At 40.1% G+C, this 16,711-nt stretch overlaps 1 protein-coding gene across 2 annotated transcripts in view; it reads left to right on the forward strand.

Moving 5' to 3' along the window:
- Window positions 1–16,711, forward strand: part of atrnl1b (attractin-like 1b) — a 159,955-nt gene that overhangs the window by 50,566 nt on the left and 92,678 nt on the right. For both annotated transcript variants that reach the window (XM_058406078.1, XM_058406079.1), the window contains exons 21-25: window positions 337–389; window positions 3,053–3,147; window positions 4,348–4,426; window positions 8,134–8,291; window positions 16,585–16,646. In XM_058406078.1, coding sequence (XP_058262061.1) covers window positions 337–389; window positions 3,053–3,147; window positions 4,348–4,426; window positions 8,134–8,291; window positions 16,585–16,646 — 447 coding nt within the window. The remainder of the gene's footprint in view (window positions 1–336; window positions 390–3,052; window positions 3,148–4,347; window positions 4,427–8,133; window positions 8,292–16,584; window positions 16,647–16,711) is intronic.

A 16,711-nucleotide genomic window follows, 5' to 3' on the forward strand; every position in this document is an offset into this window, starting at 1 on the left:
GCATCAGTAGCAGACATATCTCAATATCAACTGTTCAAAGGACATTATTGTGTATTTCAGCCGCCTTCAGCATTGTTTTACAATGTAGAAAGAAATAAACATCAGGAAAGACCATGGAAATAGAAGGTGTGTCCAAACTTTTGACTGGTAGTGTATATATATATCGTACAAAATGTCCTAATGTGGTCATGTAAGGGATTTCCCCAGGCTGTCACATACATCCAATGTGAACTAGTCATCACAAGTATTCTCTGAAGCTTCGGTTCATTAAGCACATTCTGTATAAACTCTATATCATCTTGTCATTTTAATGATTCTGTTAAACTCCTTTTGCAGATGTGATTCAGAGAATCGTTACCTTGGCAACCCTTTGAGAGGAACCTGTTACTGTAAGTATGGCCTTTTAAGAGCAGTGAGTAATCATTATTTCACTCCATTACAACTTCAAGACTCTGATTAAGGTACAGATCAAGTTACCTTACAAATGCTTGTAAAAGCGATCCAGAATCATCATGTAGATCGTATCGCACTGTTGTATTTCAAAAGAGTACATGTTAATGTAAGAAGGAGAATATTATCAGCCTTCATTTTCATTGTATGAGTGCAAGAACATGACTAAAAGTATGGACTCAAATCCCTCTCCATCCATCCTTTGAGAGGACAGGAAGCGTAGGTAGGGTTGCTGACTGTTACTCAGTGTACATCTCGCAGGATGTATGATGATTGTGTGTGTGTGTGTGTGTGTGCGCGTACGCCGCAAGCACTCATTCACAGACACGTTCACAAGCTGTGCATGATGTGTATGTGAGAAGTACAACGGTGTAGCACTAGGTGGCAGTGTTGCGGTGTGACATTAGACACACGTATGCTTTTTGCATTCTCTATCAGCCGTCATCACGGAGCTCATCCAGCCTTAATGCGGTCAGGAGCGTTTAGGACATCAGATTTCACTCAGTCTTCAAAAGCTACCAGCATTATCCCTAAGCTATCGCCAGTCCGCATTAAACAAACCCGTCAATTTATCAATCACTCTGTCGCCGCTCCACTCCAAGTATATCTTTTAGATGGAGTGTGTAGGCATTGAGCGACAGCTTCTGTTTCTCTGATTAGAGAAGAGTGCTAATGTGTCCATGTGTACTCTACTGCAGTTCCCTCATATTGTGAACGAGTTGTGAAACTGTGACGTTTGATGGAAGTGATTAAACCGGCTAATTACGATCTGGGAAGGGTGTAGAAGGTTGGCGGTGGCGCTAGCAGGAACTTCTCACCCTCTTTATCACTTTATTTTTGCCTTGATTTTATAAAATGGTCACAGAAAGCTGTAATATCTTGGCTGGAAAACAACGTGAATCATCCCGGTGTCCTTCTATGGCACAGGAACTGGATCACTAATGGGATTGTTTGCTTAACATCCCCCACTGTGGAAAACTCCATGAATGTCGATAGGATATGGTATAACTCTGTCTGCCTCTGCAGAAAAAAATCCATACAGGCCAAGCTGTAGACCTCTAAGGTTCAGAGTGACTTCAGTGAGCTGAGTGGGCATTGTGTCAAATGGTGAAAATATGCACTATATAGACAAAGGTATGTGGACGGCTGACCATCGCATCCATATATAGGTCTTCCTCAATTTTGGAGGAACAAAACTGTCTAGAATGTCTTTGTATGTTGTAGCTTTGCAATTTCCTTTCACTGGAACTAAAAGGACTGAACCTGTTCCAGCTTGGCAATGCCCCTGTGCACAAAGCCAGCTCTGTGAAGACTTGGTGTGCAAGATTGGACTGGGAGAATTCAAATGTCCTGTACAGAGCCCTGATCCTAAACCCCCGCTGAACACCTTTGTGATAAACAGGAATACCAACTTGAACCCCAGACATCCTCACCCAAACACCAGTGCCTAACCTCCCTCGAGGATGAATGGACAAATCTCAACAGCTGCACTTTTAATACAAGTGGAAATCCTTCCTAGAAGAGTGGAGGATATTATAACAGTAACGGGGATCCAACATCATATTAATGCTTCTGGTTTAGGAGTGAGATGAGCAACAAGCACATGGGTGTGATTGTCAGGTGTTCACATACTTTTGACCATAAGGGTATATCGTGCTGCATTGTGTGCTGATAGAAAACAGGTAAAATGCTTAAATGAAAGATTTTTTTTTTTTGCCAATATATTAACAGCTCTCATATAGTGCCTCTTTATATTTCCCATTTTTCTCATCATAACACACTGGATTTAAAATAGAACTAGTCCTATTTTGTCTGCACTGGTTTCTTGTGTCTGCACTGGAAAAAAAAAATGATAGTTTCTAGTTTTGTGGTATTTTGTTGTATAAAATACAGTTTCTAGACTAATGCCAAGACCTCATTTTGCATAATGTAAAATCGACATCTATTTTCTGCAAATTATGTGAGACCTGTTTTTAAGCTCGACAGCACACACCTCGATTATTCCCCTCACAACAGTCTGTTAATGGCGTGTCCGTGTGTCCTTCTGTTTATTGGACAGGTAATTACTCATTACTACCCGAGTCACAGCAGCAGTCCTGACAGGCTCTTGTAAAGACGATGTGCTCTGTCTCACAATAAAGCAATGGCCATTGCCTGTCATGGCAGTGCTGTGAACAGCTACAAATACTGAGAGCATTTGGTTATAAATCTGATTATCTGTGCTCGTGGTGTATGTAAGAGGTTATGGTGTTGTATAATGGTGCACGTATGAAGACGTCACAGACCATCAACGTCTCTCTGTAAAAAGTCACTGTAATCCGAAGGAAATTGGCGATACATCCAGTTAGTCATGGAACAGCTACAGGTGACTGATGACTCATTTAGCACTTTAAAGTAGCAACACTTTTCCATAATGCCTCATGTTTCATATTTCATGACTTGCGTCCCTAAGGTGAACTATTTTCTAAATGTTAGTTCTAGCAACATGTACCTGAATTAATGAATCATATGTCTGCAGCCTTTCATAATTGATATGCTGTGTTGCACGTAGCCTCTGATGTAAAAAGCTTTAACTCTAATGCCTTTTGGATGTTTTGAACAGACAACCTTTTGATTGACTACCAGTTCACCTTCAGTCTGCTTCAAGAGGATGACCAATATTACACTGCCATTAACTTCATGGCCACTCCAGAACAGGTCGGTCATTCTCCACTCACCTTCCACACTACACAATACTGCATCTGTCCGAGTGTTTGGTTTATATTCTTACAAAATAATATAAAATAAAATAATGAACTATTTAAAAAAAAATTAAACAAAATAAATAAAACATTTTAAAATCTGATTGGTCAAAAGGTATTAATTAATTTTTTAATTTTTTTTTATTATTATTTATTTATGTATTTAGTTATTTATTTATTTATATCATTGTGCATTATTTTTGTTTAATCGCACAGCTACAGTAGTTCTGGCTGTAAGATGAGCTGTAGGTTTACATCCTAATACGCACTGGTTTATATAATCACAGCAGGGAGTCGATCTTTTTATCAATGCACTTGTTCATATGTTCTGTGATATTAAGCGCAAGTCTAAATATTTAAACAGCACAATGTGTTGATCATTCATAAATAAAAGTTGGCAAATCGTTCTGGTATAAGAAGAATGAAACACTTTGGGATATGTTGAGGTGGGTAAATCATCACCTTCTGGGTGAGACGTTAGTTCTTACGTAATATTGAGTTTTCCTTCACAAGCTTTCGAAAGATTAAACATCTAAAGAAGACATGAATGAATGAATTTTTCCCCACAATACTGTTTTGTGTTGTGATGATTTCGTCTAGTTAATTTGATCATGCATCATGGGAAAACCCTTCACATGCTAAAACTTTGACTTAAAATTAAGAGCTTTCCTGAACTCATATATCTCAAGCACTAGTGAACTTTTAACACCAGCAAATATGAAAAGGGAAGAAAACAGCTTGTTCTTTTTCAGACTGTGGCAGAGAAGTATCACAGACGCTTCGACAGACGGTATCTAATTACAAACTGAACTGATTAGACTCATGACCATTGCGCTGTGAAATGTAGCTCTTCAGTATTTTGATCAAATCACAGCATTGTCTATGAAGCGATGGCTCTCGGGTTATGGCAGACTGACTGTACTGAGCAGGATCTTATCAGAAAACAGCCGAGGCAAGATCAAACGGCAAATAAAAACATTTCTTCTAGTTGAAATGTCAGAGTATGACAAACTTGCCAAAACTTTCTGACTAGGATTCCAGCACAGTGAACTCTAGCAGGTTTTCCCCCAGACTTTTAACACATACATGAACTTTTCTGAGCTTGAAGATTTAATGATTTGTTTATCTTCTTTTTTTTTCTTTTTTTTTTTTTAAGACCAATAAAAATTTGGACATGTCCATCAACGCATCCAACAACTTCAACCTCAACATCACTTGGTCTGTTGGATCAACAGGTAATAAAGCTACGTCTTTTAGTTTCTACTTTTTTTCCCCTCTTATTCCTTTTTGTCTGTTTGCATGCAGTATAAGTGTTGTGTGCCATTATGTTTTGCTCCTGTTATTTTGCAATCTCCATCAATTCACAATTCAGAAAGTCACCAGACACTGCGTGCTGTGACTTTGACATTTTCTCTGCTGTTAAACAGATTTGTCCTTCTCCCCCTTGAACTTTCCTAGCTCAGCCATTCATTTCTAGAGCATTTGCTCCATGTTTAAAGCTACTTTCCCCTGGGCAGGGCTTTTGACAATAGTCTAGCCCACAGCTCCGAATTCTGAGGACTGAGACGTCTTCAGGAGCACGGAATGATTTCAATTAAGATAACCAATCCCACAGAGCAGCTCTCGCCTTGTCATTTTAAGGGCTTTGTTTCATATTGATGGTTTAGAAATGTGATGTGTGAGGCTTTAAAGTGTGGACCGAGAAAAAAGTAGGAAACGTGACAAAAGTTTTATTAAATAGAACAAACCTTTACACATAAGTTTTTTTTTTTCTCTCCCTCTAGTCTGCTTTTATTCTGAGTGGAAAATGTTTTTTAAAGGTTAAAATTTGATTTCTGTTGGCAGAATAGTTCCAGATTTGGCGCTATATTTGGAGGTGTTTTGCTGTCATGGTTTGGCTCCACTTGTCCCTTAGAGCCAAGAGTCACTTCAAATCAGTACAAAGTTATTCTGACTCATTAGCTTTATCCATCGCAGAAACATTTCTCTCCTGGTGGGTAGAAATGGTTAGATAGGCACAATGTCCCCATTCACAAGGCACAAGGGCTTACTGAATGCTTTGATGGGTATGAAAATAATGTAACTCATATCCTGTATCCTTGACAGTCACCAGGCATGAGTTCAACTGAACGCTTATGGAGTTGCTTTGAGGTGCAAAGAGGGTGTTTATGGGTGATGCTCTGATTTAAGAGGCTAACTGATTGTCGTGTGTATCTGAAGCCCCGTGTATCAAGCAGCCTGTAGGGTCAATGCCGATTGATTGAGAGAGGTGCGTACGGTTGTGTTTACTGAAGTCCTTCCTGGATACGGTTCCAAATACATCTAGTAAGCAATAAAGTTTTAAACAATAAAATATTTTCTTACTGCAACCTCTTTCTGAAAGTGTCGTCTGGTGAAATTCTTACATATAATAGTATGTGACAGAAACTAATGTAGAAACTTTTTTTTGAAAATATCAGTGTAGACTTATTCATACTCTTAGTTTCTCAGGCTGGTGTCTAAAATATTTCCTCTATGACTGACAAAACTCTTCGAATGAACAGCATGAGAGTTGATCGGTTTGCGTCATGCTTGCATCACACTCGTCGTATAACGGATTTGTTTACAGTCCGTGTTCTCTTCATTTTTTCTAAAATGAAAAACATTTCCTTTTCAAACTTTGTTTTCATAACGCTAGCACCTTCCTGTTTCTTTGGTTCATGTTACACTGCCCCCTAGTGGCTGTGCTCATACTATGTGCAAGGATGAAGGCTGACCTCCTTTCCTAGTGGCTGTACATTGCAGATATGATGTCACTGAAGTACACCGATCAGGCATAACCACCTGCCTAATATTGTGTTGGTCCCCCTTTTGCTGCCAAAACAGCCCTCATGCACTGTGTATACTGACACGTTTCTATCAGAACCAGCATTAACTTCTTCAGCAATCTGAGCAACAGTAGCTCATCTGTTAGATCAGATCACACGGATCAGCCTTCGCTCAAGTGAGCCTTGGACACCCATGACCCTGTCACCGGTTCACCACTGTTCCTTCCTTGGACCACTTTTGATAGATACTGACCACTGCAGACCGGGAACACCCCCCAAGAGCTGCAGTTTTGGAGATGCTCTGATCCAGTCGTCTAGCCATCACAATTTGCCCCTTCATCAAACTCGCGCACTTGCCCATTTTTCCTGCTTCTAACATCAACTTTGAGGACAAAATGTTCACTTGCTGCCTAATATATCCCACCCACTAACAGGTGCCATGATGAGGAGATAATCAATGTTGTTCACTTCACCGGTCACTGCTCATAATGTTATGCCTGATTGGTGTATATATCAGTTGGATAAACAGCACTCTCTCCATCACCGGTTGTGGAAGAATATTTTGGGAGGATGCTGTTAATCCCTTAGGTACAGTTTCTGAGATTTGTAGGATCAATAACAAGCACGTTGCAGCTGTTCTGCCCCAACACCTTACTAAATACACCTCATGTTTTTTTTACTTTCTTAAAATTACTCATCTGTGTTTTGAGAGTGGGTGTGAGAGTAAACGCTTCACGCTGTGCTTGTTTAAGTAGATCCACTTTAATAAGATCTCATTTTATTGTGCTGTGAGACGGCAGAATGCGTTCCACTTCCCAGTCACTTCACTTGTCTTGAAAATGTACAGAAATGTGATCAGATGGGTGATATGAAGACTTTAGAAAAGATCCCTTAAAACACATTACTAAAAAATAAATAAATAAATAAACTACCTTCATTTTTAGTTTTCCTCTGTGAAATTAGCACAAGAGAATGAGAGTAGGAAGAAAAGGTTCGAGGTAATCATAATGCAAGCCATTAATTCTGAAGACATAATATAGCTTAATGATAAAGCTTCTGCCTGGAATACTGAATGCTGAGGGGCATTGTAGCTGTTACGGCAGCTAGTCGTAGGTGAACATTATTATAATTCTCTTTAATTCATTACCCGTGTGTATTCACACTTCTAATGTACATTTGGAGGTACAGTAATCCCACACAAATAGACTGAGCATGAGCACTTTAATACTAAGTAGAGTACTCTCTTCTTATATCAGTAATATCAGCCATGGAACATTTTTATTTTAGCTCTGTTTGTTTCCATAGTGCACGGTTCATGCACTTTATAACATTACCTAGTTGATTTTAAAGAAGCTGCCTTGCATACCTATATTGATTACCTTGGATCAAGTAGGTTAGCAGTGGAAAAGTAAGTCAGAAATTTTTTATTGTTGGAAAATGTTGTAGAAAATGCTCTCATCTTCATACGCTATATTGGCCAAACATTTGTGGACACTTGAACATCATACCCCAAACTGCTTCCACAAAGTTGAAGACACACAATTGTATAGAATGGCGTTGCATGTTGTAGAAATAGCTGTACGATTTCTTTTCTCTGGAACTAAAAGGCCAGCACCAAACAATGTCCCTTTACACAAATGGGAAATCCATGAACACATGGTTTGTCAAGGCTGGAGTGAAAGATCTTGAGTAGTCCCTGACCTCAAGTCCACTTAACCACCTTAAAATGAACTGGAACACTGACTATACTTCAGACTCCTGACCTCACTTATGCTCTTGTGGCTGAATGGACAAATCCCACAGGCTCCAAAATCTAGTGAAAAGCCTTCCCAGAAGAGTGGAGGTTATTAGAACAGCAAAGGAGAGCTACATTTGAAACCGTTAAAGGTGGACCTGATGGTCAGATGTCCACAAACTTTTGGCCACAGCATGTGTCATGAAGTAACACGTGAATGCTGGATGTTTGTATCTGCAGATTTTTTAATGAGTAAATGAGGATGATATCATCATTATTGATGCAACCGTGTTATTGTTTATTGTAGATCCGGGACGATCTTTCTATTTGTCTTCTATTTTAATGACGTGCATTATTTGCATTATGGTGTTTTGTCTAATATTTTTTTTTCACCCAACAGCAGGTACCATCTCTGGAGAAGAAGTCCCGATTGTGTCCAAGACCAACATTAAAGAGCACAGAGACAGCTTCTCCTGTGAGAAGTTCAGCTTTCGCAGCAATCCCAACATCACCTTCTACGTCTACGTCAGCAACTTCTCCTGGCCTATTAAAATACAGGTACGGGTCATTTATGTGGATATAGATTCCAAAGTTTATTGAGTCTTACATGCTTGCTTTAAAAAGTGACGGACGATGCACGGGGATCTCTTTTGTGTAAGAATTCCCATTACCGCTCTGCTGAATTAGCTCACCCATGTCAAATGTCAGACAGAGTGGAAAGCCAGCGTTCGTTTTCTCCTGCGCATCGGAAATCATATTGATCACCAAGTCTAAAACGCACTTAGACAAAATGAAACACTTTTAAAAAGATCCATGGCTTTATAATGTTGGAATCAATTATTGAGATGTGCGCTGGGACAGTTTTGCTGCGGTTTCCCACAATATTCATTCCTTAGTCTTATGATGCATAAAATTGAAACGGCTCTCATGTGGGAATGCATCACACCACCAGATGCCTAGATGACTGCTGTGTAATGACAGTCTCGGAGTGAGTGATGCCTAAAGACAGATGATCCTGCTAAGAAACATTAAAGTTGAATTCAGGACGACGTACGTTATTCTATTTCATGAATCATGTTTGCTGTCTGTATTACAGACGTATTCAAACAAAGCACACGTGTAGAACATGGCTGTTGTTTTCATCACAGGCAGCAAGCATGCTTAAAGCAAGTGGTTTGTGTCTGCTGTCTGAGCAGGTGAAGAAAAGGGTACAAGATCTTACACTAAGTGAAACTTTGGATTTATTTGTACAGTCCAAGATATTCGAAAAAATATCATGCCACATTCAGTCCCCTTCTCTGTACAGGACCAATTCCTTGTCTTTGCTGTTCACTGAGTTTGAGATCAAAAGATGAATATGAGACGATAATATCAGGAAATGAAAGCTGGAAGTTCTGATCTAACATCTACACGTGTTAAACAACTTGGCACCTTTTGTTTGAACCCAAATGATCAAAAAATATGGGAACACGTGACTGACAGATGTTTCTTCTTGTGCAGACGTGACCTGTTAGATTGATTGTTTAAATAATTACTAGCTCTGAATGTCAGCTCCCGGTTTGAACCCTGGGTTTCCACATGAAGATCAGAGAGCTGCTTATGGGAGAAAAGCAAGTCATTTTTAAGGCTTTGAAAAGAGGGAAAATCGATCAGAGACATTGTACAAGCATCGAGTATAGCCAATACAACTATCTGGCCTGTCCTTAAATAGATAGAAACCAGTCTACTAGTCCACTTGTCTAATAATGACCAGACATCAAACAGGTCAGCCAAGGAAACAACAAGCAGTTGGAGACTGAAACATTGTGAGAGCTGTGAAAAAATCGTTATTGATCTAGTCTTTACTGATGATAGTAACAGCGGAATGAATTCAGTGTACAGAGATATTTCCAGAGACCAATCTCTTCGGGAGGAAGTTTATCATCCAGCAAGACAATGACCCAAAACACAACACAGGGCATCATCACAGTGCAAGGTTTTAGACTGGCCAAGTCAATTACCAGACCTTTTCTGAGCAATTACCAGACCCGATTGGGCAGAATTTCAGTCCCTGAAGAGTAAACACCCCAAAACAAACAAACAAAACTGAAAGAGGCTGCAGCACAATCCTGTAAAAAAAAAAATTAAATATTAATTATTAAGTGTTATTTATTGTCTGTTCAAGTACTTTTGGAACCCATGAAAGGTGCCATGTTCTACGCTGTTTAACACACATAGATGTAAATAACAGGAAATGAAAGCCTAAATTCTGAACAGACGACTGACCTTGAAGGTCTGATACTTTCAGAGAGGACTGTATCACAGAAGTTAATTCCAGGAATAAATCTTAATCATGAGGTATGACAGTTGTGTCACTGTAAATCTATGAAAATAGGCTTTACATAATGTATCATCTTCATAATAATAGTAATAATGCATTCTATGCATTATTATTAATATAGTGGCTTTTAAACACAATGTCATATATCTGTCAGGTGATGGGAGGAAGAAGAAATGGAAATATATTTAGGTATATATTTTTACGTTATGTTTAAGACCTTTCAAGATTAAGTGCAGACCTTGGTGATGATATTCCAAAGTTTTGGGGCTAATAATAATTATAATAATTATTGCAAACACAATTATTCTAGTCACGTCCGATAAGGTGAATATATTTCTGTGAAATAAAAAATAATCTGCATTTGATAAAGGTACAGTTATAATGAAAACGGATTTAATATCAGTTCCAATGAACGCGTGCGGTCGCAGCTGCTCCGTATTTACCACGGGGTGTGCTTAAGACTTAAGTCTGATTAAGTACTGACATCTGATGGAAACTCTCTGTTGAATCATGAAAGCCCCACTGGACCCAAATACAAAATATGTCACTAAGCTGCTAGAAATAAAGGACAGCATGAAGAGCAGATTTGGGTTTATAATCAGACTGGGATAAGAAGAAGTTTGTTTGTTTGTCAGGAGGAATTAAGTTGTTTGCATGTTATTTGGTTACTAATTAAATCTGTAATTAACAGAATGGGTAACATAATTAACTTATTATGTCTTTATCAGCTCTGAATTATCCATCAATTGCAGGAGGTTTTCCCATCTTTCGCTGCTTTTAACAGTCGAGACAGACACTACCCGTCTATATAAAAACACTCTGTTCAGACTAAAGAGTCTTTGTACATTGCTCTTGTTCTCAGTTTAAGTGCAGAAGTAAGTTTCTTTTATTTTGAAGTCTTTTGTTTCAAACCAGGACAAGCAGCTTTCAGAAAGTCTCTTTCTGTGTCGTGAATAATACAAAGCACTGTAGCGTAATAAGTGTGTGTGTGTCTGTGTGTGTGTGTGTGTATTGACTGGAGCAGAACTCAGTGTTGTGCCCACTGCTGGACCCTAAGGGGAATGACCACGCTGGAGCCTGCTCTTCTCTCCACCCTTCACTTTAATACCCATGTAGGGCTGAGTGTAGAGCCTCAGGCTGCCTGGCCTCAGCTCTAGGTAATAGTAGGGCATGTGGAGGATCGAGCTCCTCAGGACTGTGGTCAGAGCTTGGCCAAGTGGAACAGATGTAGATCAGATCTGGCACTGTGGCCTTAACACAGTTCCCCTGCAGTGAGTAAGCTTCAGTCAGGCATGGTGAACAAACAGGCTTTAACCTAGAGTATCACTGTCAGGTGGCTCCTGTGTGTTTTTGTTATTAATCAAAGATTATGGGTCTGAACGTTCATTTAAACAAATCAGGGATCTTCTGTTCAGTTCTACACACCTCAGTGCAGTACATGTTTAATCGGTTTTGAGATGTTTTATGGGAACATAAGCTGCCGCTGTTAGCAGGATATATGACGAGCAGTTCTGGCTCAGTCTGTGGTGAATTAAAGCTCTACACATCCTACATCGTCACAGTGAGGCATGGGACATCACTGCAGTTCTGTTTCTATCTTATGTTTTGAATGCTCTTGTTTTTACCCCCACATATTGAGGTATTTTATGATATTTCTTTTTAAATTACCATAATTAAAATGTTTTAAGCAAAGTTATAAATGAGTTTCACCAACTTTTAGTTTATGAAGAATTGGGTTTCATTTTTAAACAATCATTGAGGCACATTTTTATGTATTTTTTTTGCTGCTGAATATCTAGGATGTTGACCTGTATGGCATTTTCTGCTCCAAACTGCTCCTGTAAATAAGGATGCATTCTGGGCTACTGAGCAGCACAACAATAAGGTGTTTGCCTTATCACCTGATGAACGCGAGTTTGAATCCCGATGATGCCACAGCTATCCCTTGCAGAGAGCCCAAGAGAGCAAAATAGGGAGGGAGAGGTGGCATTCTCTCTTTCCCCTATCAATCACAGTGACACTATCCAATCATGGGCGGCGGTTTTACGCCAGCACGTAATGTTGCCTGAGCAGCAGACTTGAAAACATGTTCCTCAGAGGAGGCATGTGATAGCCTCGTACTACCCGTGTTGGGTAGGTGTTGAGTGATGGAGGACAGCTGCCTGAAGGGAGGGTATAGGCCATGACTAAATCTGAATAAAAATTTCAGGGGGAATGCATTTTGTCAATAGTGCATCACTTTTCCCCCCAAATCTTATTCAAATGTTAGTTGGCTCGCCAAACTAAAACATTTTGATTTTATTACATCACTCATTGCCAAGTGAAGATGTGCCATGCTGATGGGATCTTAGCCAAAAAGAATATTTTCCCCAGTCTCTGGGAAAGGGGTGTCTCTTGTACACAGACAGCTTCAGGTCACCCTGAAGTTCGATTCAGGACTGAGTTCGGTCGAGATCATTCAAAATATTGATCTTCTTTTGGTTAAGCCGTTCCTTTGTTGGTTGGGATGTATGCTTTGGGCTAGTAAGCTGAAGATGAAAAGGATTTTCATGTTCAGCATGAAGGTTTTGCACTAAAATCAGCTGGGTTTTTGTAGTTTTTCATGATTCCCTCCAACTTGCTAAAAGCCCCAGTTCTGGCTGAAGAAAAGCAGCTGTAAAGCAGGATGCTACCACCACCATGTTGCACCATGGGGCTTTTTTTTTTTTTTCACCCAAACATGCCCTTTGGAATTGCTCTCCTCAGACCATAAGATTTTTTTTTGTAAGAAAGGGCTTCTGTCCAGCCACCTTCCTCCATAGCCCAGACCTGTGAAGAATATGAGAGATTCACATGCCGAGAGTAATTATTACTTGTCAGATTTTCCTGCAGCTCCTTTAATGTTGCTGTAGGTCTCTTGACAGCCTCCCTGGTAAGTTTTTGTCTTGTCCTTTTGTACATTTGGTAAAGACGTCCTGTTCTTGGTGATTTCACCCTAGTGCTCCAGTTTCTCTACACCCCTCTCCTGATCGATACCCATCAACAAGTGATATTCTGTACCATGCATGCTCTGTAAGTTTTGCCGACTAAGAAAATGGAAAGAAATCTTTACAGAAACAGCAGATTATAATTTGGAGTTAATCAAAATCATTTCATTGATAGCTGTAGGAACATTTCTTGCATTTGGCAGACACTCTTATCCAGAGCGACTTACAGTTTATCCCATTTTACACAGTTGAGGGTTAAGGGCCTTGCTCAGGGTGGACATAATTTATCTTGGTTTCATAATTTTTTTATATCACAAAATTCTGCTATCCATGGTATGTATCTCTATATGTACATGGTGTTAATACAGCATTCTCTTTGCATAAGACAGTTTGCATAATCCTCATGCATCAAGCTGATCAGCGCAGATTATTTTGGTACGTAATCGAGTGGTATTTTAAAATGTCACTTGGTCAAGTACGGTGTGCTACAGGAAGATAATGTTTCTCTTGTTATTACTGCTTGTAAGATGTCTTCTTTAAAGCTAGTGACATTTTCTGCACATCAATTATAGCTAGGAATATCTCCACAAAATATTGATCTACATTCACGGTTCCATATCTTGAACTCACGTGAGAAGTTTCCTCAATAAAGTTCATTTATTTCCGAATGATTTTTTGATTTCCATCTCCTCTGAGATGCATTCATTCACTCATAGTGAGATTTGCTTAAAGCTGGCGTGTGTCTCTGGTCGTTGTTAATTCGTACCACCCATGTGTGTGTGGGTTCTGTGGGTATGATTACGTTGTCCGATCGACGTTCAGTAGCTGACGGGGGAAATTGAGATCGCGGATACAAGCGCAGGAGCTTACACATGAGAACCTAACTCTGTACCTCTTTACATTCCGTCCCATGTTTTTGTAGAGTAATGTGATTGTGTGGGAAACCCAATCTGATGGAGCGTTGCTGCACAGCACACAGTAGCCACAGCTTACTGCTCAGAGCAGCTCATTCTACTGAGATGAGGTCAGCCTGTGGTCATGAGCTTCTCTCTCTCTCTCTCTCTCTCTCTCTCTCTCTCTGATTCCCACTGAATGTTTTGTCATTCGAAGAAGCACTCACTGGTTATGACTGTTTTAACTGTGAATAATCAGAATCCAGCTGTGAAACTGATGAGAAAACCTGACAGTTGCAGTAGATGTGAGTGTGAGTGTTTAGATAAGCTCATCGGTGCGCATGTGCCTCGATGCGTGCACGTCTTCAGTGACACGCTGGGTTTAGTTACCATGTGATTATTTCTGTATATAAAATAAAACAGTTTTCCCTTTCAGGTGGTTTGTATTGTTGCTTGTTCTGGATGTTCACGCTGTACAGGCTATCGGGCAGCAGGTGAAAGAGCTTTTGAGAAAGCACAGAGCGAGAGGGTGACCCTCTGGGTGACAGGACGATAAATGATCCGGTTTTAATAATGAGCCATTAGCCTTGATTTTAAAAAAATGTAGAAGACACAATATTTAGCTGCTTTCTGTTTTTTCCCCCCATAAGCATTTGATGAGGGATGAGTTTAGTGTTGGATCTGTGTTATTGAGTTGGAAGATTAATTTATGGCCTAGTGTGAAGCTCCTCGTAGAAGCAACCAGGTTGTGAACCACAGTATCCACAACAGCCCGTGGCTTACTAGTCACAAAATAGCACCAGCTCCAGAAATAAACTGGACTGTGCAATTAAAAAAAATCTTTAGGTTTTTCTGGGCTGTTGTCAGCATTCTCTTCCTGACTCTTCCTCTCTCTCTGTGTGTGTGTGTGTGTGTGGGCAGTGTGGTCATGTGTCCAGTTCTTGCCTTATTTCAACTATGCCAGACTTTTTAGCCCTCAAGACCCTGGTTATACCTTCAGTATTTTTTAACAGATTATGTAATTTATGTTGTGCAGCTCAACCTCAATCTCTCTCTCTCTCTCTCGCTCTCTCTCTCTCTCGCTCTCTCTCGCTCTCTCTCGCTCTCACTCACTCACTCACTCACTCACTCACTCACTCACTCACTCTCACTCTCTCTCTCTCTCTCTCTCTCTCTATTGAAACTGCTTTGGCTTTTCTCTATACTCTGTATAGAATTAATTTGACATGTGTGGAGATTATTTCAAGCTCTCATTAATTTTGCCACATGTTTAATATTATCATTATTGATGGATTGATTTCCATTAAGGAATATTTGTGCCTTTTTTCTTTCTTTTTTTTTTTTAAACTTGCAAGCAGTTGCGTGCCTTGTGTACCAGTCACATGGTTAAATTGTGTTTCTGATGTACTTTATACACATTGTGTTAAAATCAGACACTTCCTGGCATCACTGCTTGATGCTTTAACCCTTCAAAATCCAAAAGGGAGCATATTCCCTAAGCGCAGTGTGGACATTGAACACAATGTCCAGTGGAATCAGTGTTATCTCCTTCAGATAGGATGTATGTTAGTGTTTGTGTTGTAGCACTGACTTGACCATTTCTCCCAGAGGCATTTCTATCTGACCTTTCTTGCAGCAGGTGCATTATCACACAAGCGTACCCTGCTTCCGCTACCCGGTCACATCTGCCGGATAACTGTCCCAAAGGTAGAGCCAGCCGGCTGCAGTGTATAACTACCCTTTTTCTAATTTGGCCACTCTTTTCCGAAGTCAGTTTGCTCTAGAGAGGGTTCGGCCCTAATGGAGTGCTAACTTTCCTGGGCATTCCCACTGGATCTGTGACTGGGCCAAGTGCCTAATGAAATCAATGAGCTCTTTTAAAGGCTTGCCCATAGCACTAGAGTTACATTATTCATCCACTAGCTCAGGGTGACTTATATTTGGAACGTGAAGCCATTTTTTTTTTGTTTTGTTTTGTTTGTTTTTGGCTTGGTATTTACCCAGGCAATTTAGCCCTCTGCCTCATGGGATTCTGTGCCAGTGCTCTCTCTGACATCGTGCTTGTCAGTGTGGTGATGCTGAATTAATGACGCTGCCGTGCTCAATGTTGATATAGCGGTGGCGTGTGCTGTACAACATCTTAACCGTCTCGTTTGACCAAGCGAGGACTCTCGCCCCAAATCCCCAAATGCTTGCACAGGGGAAGATCGAACAACATTGCACAAACATGGCAATTACTGTCAGCCGTTAACCTTGAGTTAGCTAAAGGGGTTTGGACATTCTTCCTCTCTTCTGTAGTCAATGGAAATCTAATCCAGGCCATCAGTCATTTTTAAAGCTTCCTTCCAGCTATGAACAGACACACTGCGGTCTGTTAAAACAGGTGGAATTAGAAGCTTTTATCTTGTAGTGTCACTCGTTCTTAATCTGATCCTGGTATAACAGTGATACACTAGCCCACAGGAGGGAATTCCATCGTATAGGTAAATCTACCGGAGGGTTATACAGTTGGAAGATGCTGTTAATGGCAGACATGTAACACGTCTCGAGCTCAGACTGTATCAGCTCTTAATGTTTTCTTCATGCACATATGGCATTATTTCTGGTGTTAGAGCAGATATTTTTAGTCACACCTATGTCCAAACGGAGCTTTTCTTTTTGTCTCCTTACAGATTGCCTTCTCGCAGCATAACAGCATCATGGACCTGGTGCAGTTCTTTGTGACATTTTTCAGGTGAGTCAACATTTTTTTTCCCCCCACTCGCCTTCAGGAGCAGTTCTGTTTGGCAGTGATGAGGG

The sequence above is a fragment of the Hemibagrus wyckioides genome, linkage group LG13 (assembly GCF_019097595.1).
Source record: "Hemibagrus wyckioides isolate EC202008001 linkage group LG13, SWU_Hwy_1.0, whole genome shotgun sequence".
NCBI classification, from domain to species: Eukaryota; Metazoa; Chordata; class Actinopteri; order Siluriformes; family Bagridae; genus Hemibagrus; species Hemibagrus wyckioides.